Raw genomic sequence first — 13,800 nt, 5'->3', positions numbered from 1 at the left:
AATCACCCACGGAAATTTCCACACCGATCAGAGCTGTTTTGGAATTTGCCCTGTTTAGAAAATCTGGCCCCAAGTCGTCTACCTTTTCCGTGAAATCACGTATTCGTTTTTCCAAGTCCTGAATCTTTGTTTCCTTGGCACTGCAAGTAGTTTCAGTCACTTCAATTCTGTACAATGCTTTGATTTTTAGATGATTGGTTATATATTGCTTCGAGAACCGTTGAGATCTTAACGTCAATCACTGCCACTATATCCTCCGCTATGCTCTTCATAGCTTGTATAAGGTTAGGGTCAGTGACAGGATTGTTAGCATGGTCGTCAGCAATCGTTTTTGTGGCCTCTCCATCAGGGATTAATTGGGTTCATTGGAGTGTTTTTCTTAGTACTTCTCAGCCAAAAAACAGAAGATTTAGTAAAATAATTGTCAAAATTAAGCTTAAAATAATTGCTAAAACGAAGCTTGCCACTGAGCCACTCCTCTGATTAAATGATGCAGAAACTTTTATAGATAACTGAGACTAGCCAGCTCACAAAAACGCGTGATTACTCTACGGCGCCACCTTGGTCCCCCTTTTTAATAAAATGTTATTTATTCCCTTGCTGGCAAAGCTGAATTTTCAGCATCATTACTCCAGTCTTCAGTGTCACATGATCCTTCAGAAATCCTTCATTATCTGCTGCTCAAGAAACATTATTATCAGTGTTTAAAACTGTTGTGCCATGATCTTATTGCCTTCCAACGTTTTGAACAAAACTAATTAAATATGGCCCAGACTGCATTTAATACGGCTTCACTTCAAATAGAGATAAACATGGTTTGTTCCGACCACAGTGTTTTATGTGGTGGAATTATATTATATTATATTATATTATATTATATTATATTATATTATATATGTAGTATTACTACATAATAATATTAGGAATGTAATATATTGAGAATTATATCAAATATGGTATTACTATATTATAGTATTGTACTATACAAAATTGTGTTATGTTAAATTATATTAACTTATTATTAGTTACCTCAGCTTTTTTAAGAATGTGGTTTATGCTTCTGTTCTCGGTTTACTATAATAATCAACGTGGAGTGTTGTTGCTTTACTAAACATATTAACTCAGACGGAACAGATAAATCTGGTGCTCTATAACTGTCTACACACACACAGTGCTAACTGTTTTCTATTTATATTCAACTCTTCCATAAATGGGGATCCCGTTTCGCCAACACTAACCTAATCATGGAAAGGGCAAAAGAGAGACCTGGGTCATAAAAACATGGTCTGTTCATCCCCTCAAACTCTTAAATGGGATTTGAGGATTATCTTGTTGGCGCTCGCTTACTTGATAAAGCCAAAGTACAGCTGAAACCAACACGTCTACATCCTCAACATCTATCTTGACCCTTGTGGACGTTTTCTTTTTGAATTCTTCTGGCTGAAGCTCTTCTGAATGTGTTTTCAGTTATTGTGTTCGATGTTTTCTATCACATACATGCTTCATACGGTGCCAAGTATTCTCAGCTAATGTATTTAAGATACAACATTTCGTTGGTCTTGACAGGTTATTTCTAACGACTTGTTCAACCAACAAGACATTAGTCATGAATGAGAACGTTCACAAATGTGATTACTTAACAAGCATACTCGCTGGTCACAGACACCCCATCTCGCTCTGATATGATTCACAGATTGTCTGTATTTTTACTCACACATCATATTTTTCCCTCAAAGCCGACAAAAACACCAGAGAGTGTTCTGTTTTGAGTTTTCCACTAGAAATAATCGGAATACAAAAAGAAGACAGCCACCTTGGTCCGCCTTTTTAATAAAATGTTATTTATTCCCTTGCTGGCAAAGCTGAATTTTCAGCATCATTACTCCAGTCTTCAGTGTCACATGATCCTTCAGAAATCCTTCATTATCTGCTGCTCAAGAAACATTATTATCAGTGTTTAAAACTGTTGTGCCATGATCTTATTGCCTTCCAACGTTTTGAACAAAACTAATTAAATATGGCCCAGACTGCATTTAATACGGCTTCACTTCAAATAGAGATAAACATGGTTTGTTCCGACCACAGTGTTTTATGTGGTGGAATAATGGATGCAGAGAGCATGAAACCACTGTAATTCAATTTTGTACAATCAACCATTTTGGTGCTGTGTTGGGTTGCCACTTGATTGCCCAATGTGAAAATTGGCTCCAGAACCAATTTCTTAGAAGTCAGTGAAATGTTGTTGACTTGGTGTTGGGAACATGCTTATGATGCCTTAAAATGCTGTCTAGGTAGGCTGCTTGTTAGATTTTGGAACAGAACTTCAGTGTATATAGCAAGTACATCACCATAACAAGATTGTATGTGTGTTTTTTTACCTGTAGCATTATCTTCACACAGATTCCCGTCATCTGAGTACGTAGCCGTAGTGGAGGATTTTAGGGCTTACCTGCTCATTCTCAAACACATAAATTACAGAGTCCAGACAGCCACTCTTTCAGAGTGAGAGCCCATAAAATTTAACAAGTATCAATTGTCAAGTGTGCGGAGTCTCTTTCTACAGTGCAAGAGGCGCTGAAAGACACCAGAGGCTCAGGCAGGTGAGGGGAGTAGAGCTGCGGGACAATAGGGTATTTTTACTCACACATCATATTTTTCCCTCAAAGCCGACAAAAACACCAGAGAGTGTTCTGTTTTGAGTTTTCCACTAGAAATAATTTGAAGCCAAGAACAAAACATCAAAACGTCCATTAAACATGGACTATCCAATTGATTTGGCCTAATAACATTGTCTTGGTTTATTGAAGCTCAATTCAAACTGAGTGTACAGTGAAATGCAACTTCCTTCGGGGCAGATGTTGGCAGTAGTTTTGTCAGCAGCTTTCAGCTTGAATTTCAACCAGTTTTTGCTCTCCTCTCGGTTTTTTCTTGTTTTCTTTTGAGGAATTGTGATCCAGAAGGCCACCTCAGTCTGAGCTTAACGTCTGTTATTGGGAGTTAAGCATGATACTTTGAAAACATGATTGTGGGGTCGATCAGTGAAACAGAAACTCTTGAATAAGTCTACGCTTAAATCCCTCCGTCCTGCAACAGGAGAAAACACTGAATGAAGGATAGAGAGGAATATTCAGAAGAAGCAGAGAGTAATTACCAGTTATATCACAGAGAGCAATCTATCATAGACCCGTATGAAAACAAACCCATAATCATGTGTGTTTTGATAGACCCATTCCCACGGCTAATAATCATAAACCATCCACTTGCCATGCTCCATAATACAGTATTTATAGAAATATGACTTCTTTTTGTGAGCGGGACCTGCCAGCTTTTCAGCAGCAGTGTAGGTTTACGGTCTACAGATCCCTGTGTCTCAGCTCAGTTACAGCTCTGTGTCTGTGCTGCTACAGGCCCCTGGCTTCAGGATTCCTGCAGGACAGATGATTTTACTGAAACAGACATGTAAAAAAAAACAGCGTTGGGAAAGCTGCTTTGAAATGTGCTACTCGTAATGTAAAGTACAGTCAACAAAAACATGAAAGCTTTTTAATGGTAATGTATCTTTTTAAATGCACTACCATTCAAAAGTTTGGGGTCAGAAAGATGTTTTCAATGTTTTTTGAAATCATTTATTTAGGGGGGAAAACAACATTAAAACAGTATTTTGAAATATTATTGCAATTTAAATTAACACATTTTATTGTTTGTGTACAGTGAAATGCAACTTCCTTCGGGGCAGATGTTGGCAGTAGTTTTGTCAGCAGCTTTCAGCTTGAATTTCAACCAGTTTTTGCTCTCCTCTCGGTTTTTTCTTGTTTTCTTTTGAGGAATTGTGATCCAGAAGGCCACCTCAGTCTGAGCTTAACGTCTGTTATTGGGAGTTAAGCATGATACTTTGAAAACATGATCGTGGGGTCGATCAGTGAAACAGAAACTCTTTGAATAAGTCTACGCTTAAATCCCTCCGTCCTGCAACAGGAGAAAACACTGAATGAAGGATAGAGAGGAATATTCAGAAGAAGCAGAGAGTAATTACCAGTTATATCACAGAGAGCAATCTATCATAGACCCGTATGAAAACAAACCCATAATCATGTGTGTTTTGATAGACCCATTCCCACGGCTAATAATCATAAACCATCCACTTGCCATGCTCCATAATACAGTATTTATAGAAATATGACTTCTTTTTGATTCCGAAGAAACTCGAAAGCCTGCAAATCTGTGGCCATTTTTTAATCAAATCTGTACTTTTTATTCACATTAAATGCAGTTATTAGGTTAATTAGTCTAGTCCTCCTGCCTAATATTGTGTCTGTGCAGTCAGAAATAGTGAATCATGCGGCGTATTTGTGTCTTCAGAAATGCCCACCGCTCCATATGGGCTGAATCAGTGTGTTCCAGAGCAAACTCAGTGAGTAACATATACAGGCAGACTATAAAGTTACTCATGACACATTCCAATGCTTAACTCCTCTGTAACGCATATGCAGGGAAATTAACTGCTCATTTTGTGGGGTCACACTTAAACACTCTCAGACAGAGTTGCTCTTTTCAAGGATACATTTTCCCTACAGTATTTGGCCGATCTGTCTTTGTCTGTTTTGAATCATATTTCTGTCATTTAAAATGGAAACAAAGAGAGAAAAGGGTATTCAGAGAGCTGGGTACACTTACCTGACATTTAACAATTTCTGTGTAAATGTATATATAATGTAACATGTACTGTATGTATACAATTATTATTTGTAATTATTTTAGTTTTTTAAAGAAATGAATACTATGCATTAAATTGATTAAAAGTAACTGTGAAGGCTTTCACATTGTTACAAAAAAATGTATTTCAAAGGAATTCTGTTCAGCTTTGATGTCACAGGAATAAATTAATTTAAAAAAATTATTTAAAAAAACAGTTATATTAAATTAATACTATATAATTTAAGTGTTCTGATTGGCCAGCTATCCAGTGCGTTGTGATTGGCCGAATTCCTCAAGCGTGTGACGGATATGTTACGCCCCTTACCATACTGTGATGTCGTCTCCCGGCACGACGAGAGAAAACCAATAAAACCCATTACAAACGTACCGCGTCGCGTAAACATAAAACCATGTCTGCATTTGTGATCGGAGAAACAACAAACAACAAGCACTACACTACACTCCTCAAAACTCACGTTTGAATCGTCAGTGGCAAATTATTTAAATATAAAAACGTACTTACAGGCTGTGAGTCAGAAGCGCCAGACTGTCCTTGCAAAGTTACTTAAACATTTGGGACAGCACTAATATATATATATATATATATATATATAAAGAAATTACTACTAGGATGCATTAAACTGATCAAAAGTGACTAAAGACTGAAGGAATAAATAATAAAAAAAAATTTTTTAATAGAAACCAGTTAAATTATAATAATATTCCACAAAAGTATTGTTTTACTCTATTTTTGATCAAATAAATGTTATAACTTGTGTAGGCCTATATATAATACTAATTTATACATTAAATATCATTTTTATTTATTTAATGTACAGATGTTCGTTTTTTTTTCAAGACTAAGCTTTTTTAAACATTCTAAAGGCTTCCTCTTTATTTACATTATCACAGAAAATCATTATTTTTAGTACTTTGTCTACTGTTCTAAATAGAACAGAAAAGGAGAGCAAATTTTTAAATGCTTAAATTATGTAAAGTGTTCTCTTCCCAAAAAAATCAGTGCATCTGCATACTGTAGGAACAGCTCTACCGTTACCTGATTTTCTTTTTTAGGCCTTAAAAGCTGTTTAATGTAGAAGCTGACCTGAACATTATCTTTTAAATCTAACGTCAGAGCTGGAACCTCTCAAACCAGAGCTACTGTGTGATCATGGCTGGTGTTTGTGATCTCTCTGTGCCTTGAAGGGTTTGTCTTTTCAGGTCTTTTCATTTCTCAAACACATACCTACATCTGTAGCCAGAGGTCGTTAGACCTCCAGAACTATCTGGAGACTTTAATTCAATCTGAATTCTATTCAGAGGAAATGCTGATCTTCCTCTGCAGAAGCCCTGAGCGAAACACCGCTGACTGTGTTCTTACATACTTCTGTCTGCTTTGAACTCCTGAGCATAAATCCTCCCTGGGGGTAAAGCTGATTGGGAAGATCAACAATCCCACCTCACCATTGCATCTGATGCGTGCCGTCACACTGCGTTCAGAAGAGCTTCAGGCCCAAAGCAAACTCAGCTTCCTGATCATTTCAGTCTGTGGTACCATAAGATAAGATGAGGTGATGGGTCAGATCATCCAGATGTCTGCTGGAAGAGTAGAACTATTGGAAATGGTCAGGACGGCTTCTTTCTTTACAAAAGTCTCTCCAAACCAACAGTAAATGCAGGAATTATTTTTTTTTTTCCTAAGAATAAATGTTTAAACCTTCATCTGTTAGGAAACAGTGTTAACTTGTAATCAGACTCAAGTTAAAGGGATAATTCACACGAAAAATGAAAATTCTGTCATCATTTACTCACCCTGTTGTTGTTCCAAGTTGTTCCAAACCTGCACGAGTTTCTTTCTTCTGTTGAACATAATAGAAGATATTTTGAAGACTGTTGGTATACCAAACAGTTGATGGTAGCCATTGCCTTCATTAGTATTTTCTTTTCTATATATGTCAATGGTTATGTGGACCACTTGAGACCAATGACATGGTAATATTGTTTTTAATTTTTTCTTACTTGGTTGTTGCATATGTCTTGATGGTAATAAAGATAACTATCCCTGGCTGTGCTCAGAATAGGACACTAACATATTACTCTTACTTTTTTTGTAGTAATAAGTATACTACGTACGGTATACAAATATCCAAATTACCTATTATATTTGCATATTGTACAGAATATTATGCCACAATGCAATGTGACCTTCCATTTCCCTAATGGAGGCACGGGAATCAATAAATTACATATAAAATAGTTATTATGCATTATATTTAGCATTAAATATTTTTCAAAGAAAATTGTTTTAACAAAACAAAAACTTAACAGTCAGGTTATTTATTTATTTTATTTTAATTTTTTTTGATAGAAGTTAATACTTTTATTCAGCAAGGATACATTAAATTGATCAAAAGTAAATGTAAAGACATTTATAATGTTACAACAACAACAAAAACATCTGTTTCATATAAATGTTCTTTTGAACATTCTTTTAATCAAAGAATCCTGAAGGGTTTCATGGTTACCCCCCCCAAAAAATAAAAACAGCAGCACTGTTTTCAACATTGATAATAATAATAAATATGTCTTGAGCAGCAAATCAGCATATTAAAATGATTTCTGAAGGATCATGTGACACTGGGGACTGAAGTAGCGATGCTGAAAGATTCAGCTTTACAGAAATAAATGACATTTTAAAAACTATTAAAATAGAAAACAGTTTAATACTTCTGTTGCCATTTTTACAGGATTTTTGATCAAATAAATGCAACCTTGGTGAGCAAGACATTTTTTAAAAATCATACAAATCCCAAACGTTTGTACAGTTGTGTGTGGCATCCAGCTGTTCCAAACGCTCTCAAATCGGGATGTTTGTTTTCTATAAGATTGATAATGCAGCTGTAGCGCCCCCTAGCGCGGGATCAGAGAATGCACTGTAATTGGAGACTCCCTTTACACTTGGTGTAACTGGGTCCTAAAACCAGCTATATTTGTCTAAAATTATACTTGGACTGATATTTGATTTCAAATGAACTTATTTATATATCTAAAAACCCATTACAGTTCTCACATTGATATATTGATATAAAACTGTTTGTATGCTAACACTCGTCCCTTTGCTCCGCAGGTCTGTGCAGCTGAACGGAGAGCCCCTGCGTATGGTGGACAATGAGACGTTCCCTGAGCTGAAGCCACGGACACTCAGGGCAGGAAGAACGATAGCCATGCCACCTGTATCCATCGGCTTCTACGTCATCAAGAATATTAACGCCTACGCCTGCCGCAGATAACACACACACTGACCGACCTCAGACATCCTCGTGGCCTTCTCCTCTCTTTATAAGCCCACAGAGACGTGGAAAAGACTCCTTGGTTCAAGCAAGGGTTGCACTGAATGCTTCCAACAACATTTCTCCTCTTTTTTTTAACCACAAGAAAAGCTTGACTTGTGGAAAGTGAATGTATTTTGGTCGCCCTTTTGTGTTTTTTTGTCGCTTTCGGTTGCAGGAGTGTAATGAAGTCTCACGGTGCTTCACGGAGAGCTTTGTAATCCGATGTTGAAGACCAGCGTAAGCTACGAACCCAGTGCCAATGTGCGGTTCAGATGCGGTATGACGATTATGAAGTAGATCGATCAGAATCGGACTGCGGTAATTTTGTGGGGAAATCTGTGCAATGGGTTTGAACATGGTAAAATGTGCTAAACAGATATGACAGCACTACATTCTCATTGGTAGCTAGAAGCATTATCAGATTAGCCAAAATATTTGAATGATGACAATGCACAGGACGCAAGCGACAGCCGTTTCAATTCTCCGGAGTTCTGTGGGTGCGGATTCTGTGTGGGCCTGTCTGTCAGCTTAATGTGATTTAGCCGAGTAGGACGTGTTCCTGGATCAACATCCTTGTTGGTTCTTAAACAACATTCCAGCTTGACAGCCAATCAGATTTTAGGGTTAGATTTAAGGGGCTTGAATATTGTTCTTTCAACCAATGATTTTAAAGGTAGGTTATGCTTAGGGTTGCAAGCCTTAGAACTATGATTGCTGTTTCAGGACCAAGAAAGGAGGTTAATCCTGCTAAATCACGTTGTACAAATAACGGTTTGATCTGAATTACATCTCTCTTGTGTACTTTTTTGTATTCTGGGGTCTAAAGCCACTCAAAAGGCACAGGGCCAAATTTTGATCCGTAATCTTTCTTTTTCATCGCAGGACAGTAAATATAAACCTCCTATTTAAAGCCATCTTTATAACTTTTAACACTGACCCATGTCCTAAAAAACAGCTTGCAGTCTTGGATTCTCTGTCCCATGTTTTTTTTTTGTTTTTTTTCAGTTGCTGCTTTATAATTTCAAACTGTACGACGATGAAGGTACTACGGAAAGATATACAGATATTTACTAAAACATCCTTATATTTTATTGCTGAATTAGAAAGGAATCACATAACACACAATCTTTATGCAATCTTTATCGGTTCTCTGAGAAATACTGCTTTATATTTATAATGTTTACATGTTTGATTTCCCATTGTAGCTCAGACTCTTTTGAAGCTGAAAGGAAAGAGTAGGGAGTTTTTGAAGGCACCGTTTTGCTTTATGAAGAACTGTGTATCATAAAGTTGTTGCAGAGCTCAGGAAATTAGCTTGTCCGTTAGCATCATGTCCAAAGCATTTTTTTTTTTTGCTATAACATTGTGAACCTGAGCTTAGTTTCTGCTTTATTAACACTACCTTGCTCTGTGTTGATACTGGGGCCCTGGAAGGTGTTAGACAATTAAGCCACACTTAAAATGTAATTACTTTTAGACATTATATCAGTTCCAGTGGTATTTATTTTTCAAGCAATACATTTCACAAAAATAAATTTGTCAAGTCATTTAAAAAGTAATTGCAAAAATGGCAAAGACAAGTATCATACATTCTGAAAAAATACCATTTGGCTTGATATTTTGTCTTTTTTCAAATATTTTAAGTGTCGCCAAATTGTGCATATGCTTTTAGGGCCACTATAAATCCCATGTACAGCGATTCATTTTTGCTGCTAGCTGCCTTAATTAAAATTAAGCATGATGAGTGACAAATGTTTTTGTACAGGTACAAACTTTTTTATATTAAATGTACATACAATTGGTTTTTGATTTAAACTGTGTGCTTCCTCGCTCTATAAATATTATTTATATAAATGTATATGTGTGGTTATGAGTGTGTGTGTGTGTGTGTGTGTATATATATATATATATAAACAGTTGACTTTTGTCCACATTGGCAGATAATTCTATTGTACTTTTTGTAAAACATACAGCAGAGACTGATTTTAATGTTTAGCAATGAAACTGCCCTTTGAATTTCAAATGTATTGAGTTTGCTCACAGTATGCACATTTGTGTATCACAATGTTTTACATTGTATATTCTTTGGTCACTCATTCACAATGCAAAAAAATGGCGATTCAGCTTTCAAACGGTTTATATGAATTCTGTAAAAAAAAAAAAAAAAGTTTCCCATCCTCGGGCTTGGTTATGACAGCGGTTTGATTTTCCAGGGTCAATAATTCTGTCAGCATCATAATATTTCCTTAGATTTGGAAGACTCTGTTGTGATTTTAGAGATTTATACGGTCTTTGATTTGTAAAATGACACTTTCACAAGCTATTTTCCTCCTTGAATGTGTTTATTGCAAATTTAGGGTTGTTCATATTTTTTCAGTTAAAGAGCATTATTTTATTAAGGAAATGGTTGTCTGAATATTATTTTTTGTCAAAATATATAAATAAAATAATAGTAAAAATGTTTATTGAAGATCGTGTTTTTGACTCGTCATTTACAATATTGAATGCATTGAATATTCAAATATATATATATATATATATACAGTGCTTTATATTATATATTAATTTCAGTAAATGAAAACAAGTCTTTTGTAATTTTACATCTGAAATACATTCATTTTGGTTTGACATTTTATTTGGTTTGATATTTAACAAAGACGAAAATGCAAAGAACACTATGCATTTTATATTTTATTTTATTATTTATTACAATCTAAGTTAAAGTTACTTTGATGGTTCTTCTGGTCTACATTTCTGTAAATTATAGTTATTCTTTAATTCTTACGTAATTTTACATCTGAAATAAATTCATCTTGGTTTGACATTTTATTTTGGTTTGATATTTAACAAAAACAAAAATGCTGAGAACACTTCATTTTTAATTTCATTTAATTTTATTTTTCAGTGAATGTTCTTAAAAGTTAGTGACACCTTCGATGGTTTTTTTAGTGTTCTAAATTTCAGGAAATTAAAGTTATTCTTAATTTCTTATCTCATTTAAAATCTGAAATAAATTAATCTTTGTTTGACATTGCATTTGGTTTGATATTTAACAAAGACAAAAATGCTAAGAACACTATTCATTTTATATTTTATTTTTTGCAGTGTAAGTTTATGAAAGTTAGTGAGTACTTCTTGTGGTCTAAATTTCAGTAAGGTAATGGCCTGCTGGCTCTTCTCAGACTTTGTGACTCTTGATCAAGTGTGAATGAACTTGGCTTCTGTTTATGAATGAGCCTTCGAAAAGAATCTGAGCTACAATGGGAATTATAGAATTCTATTTGTACAATATTAGTATTGTAGTACAAATGTACGAACAAGTACGAACAATGTACGGTATGACTCTTTAAGAGACTGTCCTGTGAGATAGAGGCTGAATTGTAGTATTCCAGCACATGTTCAGGAGTGCAGGATAAAAGCAAGCTAAGAGCTCGGTGATTTATACAAGAGCCTGAACACAAAGAAGTACAGAAATAAATTGTGACAGTGCGCTGCAACTGGTAACCCAAGACCGAGAGCTTTATGTCCCATCAGGTCAGGGGGAGAAGATCAACTCGCTAGTCTTCAAAGGCCCGGCAGGGTCCTCATCCCAGCGCTGGAGGGTTCACAAAGGGAAGGAGCCAGTTTGCAGTGTGTACATCAGCAGATGTTCCCTTTCCAAGCAGCTGGGACAAGACTTTGTTGAGGAATGAGAGCGAACTGTGGTGTCAGAACAATCATGTGCAGTACTAAGTGACGAGAACCATTTGCACCTGAATGAGACTCAGATTTAGATAAAGGGGGTTTTGATCTCTTCTCATCAAAGCTGGTTCAAGACATGTTTTAAATTATATAGCCATGTAGATGCGTTATGTATTTGGAGCAAACCAAAATATGTTGCCTTGATGCAGTCATTAAATGAATATACTACCTATTAACTGCACTAAAGTGCATAAAAAATTTACATCATGTTATAAAACAAAACATGTCTGCAGTTCACATGTGGTTCATCTTAACAGACTCAACGTGGTTCACTCATAAACAGAATCCAGACTCATTCACACTTGGTCAAGAGTCACAAAGTCTGACATGACGCAGCAGGCCTTTACATATTTACTGAATTTTAGACCACAAGAACCATCAAAGTAGTCACTAACTTGCACTGCAAAATATAAACTAAAATAAATAAAATATTTTTTTTCTGTTAAATATTAAACCAAATAAAATGTCAAACCAAGAGTAATTTATTTAAGGGGTGTAGGTTTGATTTTGGCATTGATGGGGACATGACTGCAGACAACAGACATTTAGGCCTAATTGTTTGATCAAAATTATTGCTAGGGACAATTGAATAGTCGCTGGATATTGGTAGGGGCATGTCATAGTGTCCCTATTAAATTCTATGCCCTTGAAAATCATAACATGCGATGTCCGACTTTGGAAACTAATTCTCTCCTTATATATGAAGAGGCCAAACAACAAAGTAATGAGTTACTCCAAATTTCTCAAAAAGCTTATGGGCGTAATTATAATATAACTCAGAGATTGAAATTAGTTGCTTTTTTTGTCACTCTTCTGATGAAGATGTCATTCTCTTGTTTGGCAATGTATCCACACAGAGAAGTTTTGGTCACATTTTTTTATGTTCCTAATCTCATTTTGTAAGTGATGTTTTCTTTGGGTTGTTTGACTACTTGAAAGAGAATATAGGAAAATATAACTTAATTAATTTGTGTTTCCTGCTAGCTAAATTTCACATACATAAAAATCTGGCTCTAAACCTCTCTTTTCTTTAAGTTGATCTAGACATGTATACTGAAACTATCCAAAGTTCTGTTAAACCTAAAGCAGTGAAAACTGCACTTCTATATTCATACATTCTACATTCTACATTCATGTGTCCTATTAAGGTATAAGAAACAAAAACAAAACTTGTTTACTATAGTTTTGCTAAACTAACCCTAGTTTAACCATGGTGTTTGTAGCAAAAAAAAAACAAAACACGCTACTACATTTTTACTATAATAAAACCATTGTTAATTTTCTTAAAGGGTCTTGTATTTTTGTATTCCTTCTTTCTTTCTTTCTTTGAAGCGGCCAGAAGAAGCAGCGAAATGTAGCAAAAATGCCTGTTCAGGGCTTCAGGTGCAGGTCAGTTTCATCTGTAAATATGCTAAAGAGTTTTGTCTTTATTAACCTAGTTGAGTATTAAACTGCTAGTAGCCTATCTGTTAGGCTATCAGCGGCACACTATTTTAAACATCATTCAGAATACTGTTCTAAAGGACATCATTATCTATTGGAAAGTTACATTAATAAATTTAGCAGACAGATATTCTCATGGATTTATTGTATAGGAAGGGAGGGAGCTTGAGCAGACAGCAACACAAAAATATCACAGCCTAATAATGCAATAGTGTGTTCAGTATTAGGATTTTTCAAAAAAGATATTGTACTGATTTTGACTTTTAGGCACTTTAGAAAATTGTTTTGATATATTTGTATGAAATATAGGTTTGTTAAATCTCTGGTATTTAAGTAATTTTAAGATAAATAACATTCTGTGATGATAAATTGCAATGAGGTGGTCGTTTTGCAACAAGGTGGACACAGTTCTGTTCATAACAGTAGACCTGCTGGTCAAGAAGTGACAGGTACAATAAAAAAGGGAGAGACAGAGATATTATAGACAGAGATAAATGAAGAAAAGTAAAAAGGGAAGTGAAGGTGCAGTTCAAGAGACAACCTTTAATTATTTTCACGGTCCCAGACCAAGGATTTAGACCTTTTTATG

At 35.3% G+C, this 13,800-nt stretch overlaps 1 protein-coding gene across 1 annotated transcript in view; it reads left to right on the top strand.

The window, feature by feature from the left end:
- LOC107747298 (inactive heparanase-2-like) overlaps positions 1–9,473 on the top strand; it is an 80,832-nt gene extending 71,359 nt beyond the window's left edge. The window contains exon 12 of the mRNA XM_016561770.1: positions 7,823–9,473. Within this exon, the coding sequence (XP_016417256.1) occupies positions 7,823–7,985 (163 nt within the window). The 3' untranslated portion in view covers positions 7,986–9,473. The remainder of the gene's footprint in view (positions 1–7,822) is intronic.
- The last annotated feature ends 4,327 nt before the right edge of the window (positions 9,474–13,800 follow it).

The sequence above is a fragment of the Sinocyclocheilus rhinocerous genome, unplaced genomic scaffold (assembly GCF_001515625.1).
Source record: "Sinocyclocheilus rhinocerous isolate Xijiao unplaced genomic scaffold, SAMN03320098_v1.1 scaffold1069, whole genome shotgun sequence".
Lineage (NCBI taxonomy): Eukaryota > Metazoa > Chordata > Actinopteri > Cypriniformes > Cyprinidae > Sinocyclocheilus > Sinocyclocheilus rhinocerous.
The sequence above is the reverse complement of the archived record's forward strand: the minus strand, read 5'-3'. Positions and strand labels throughout refer to the sequence as shown.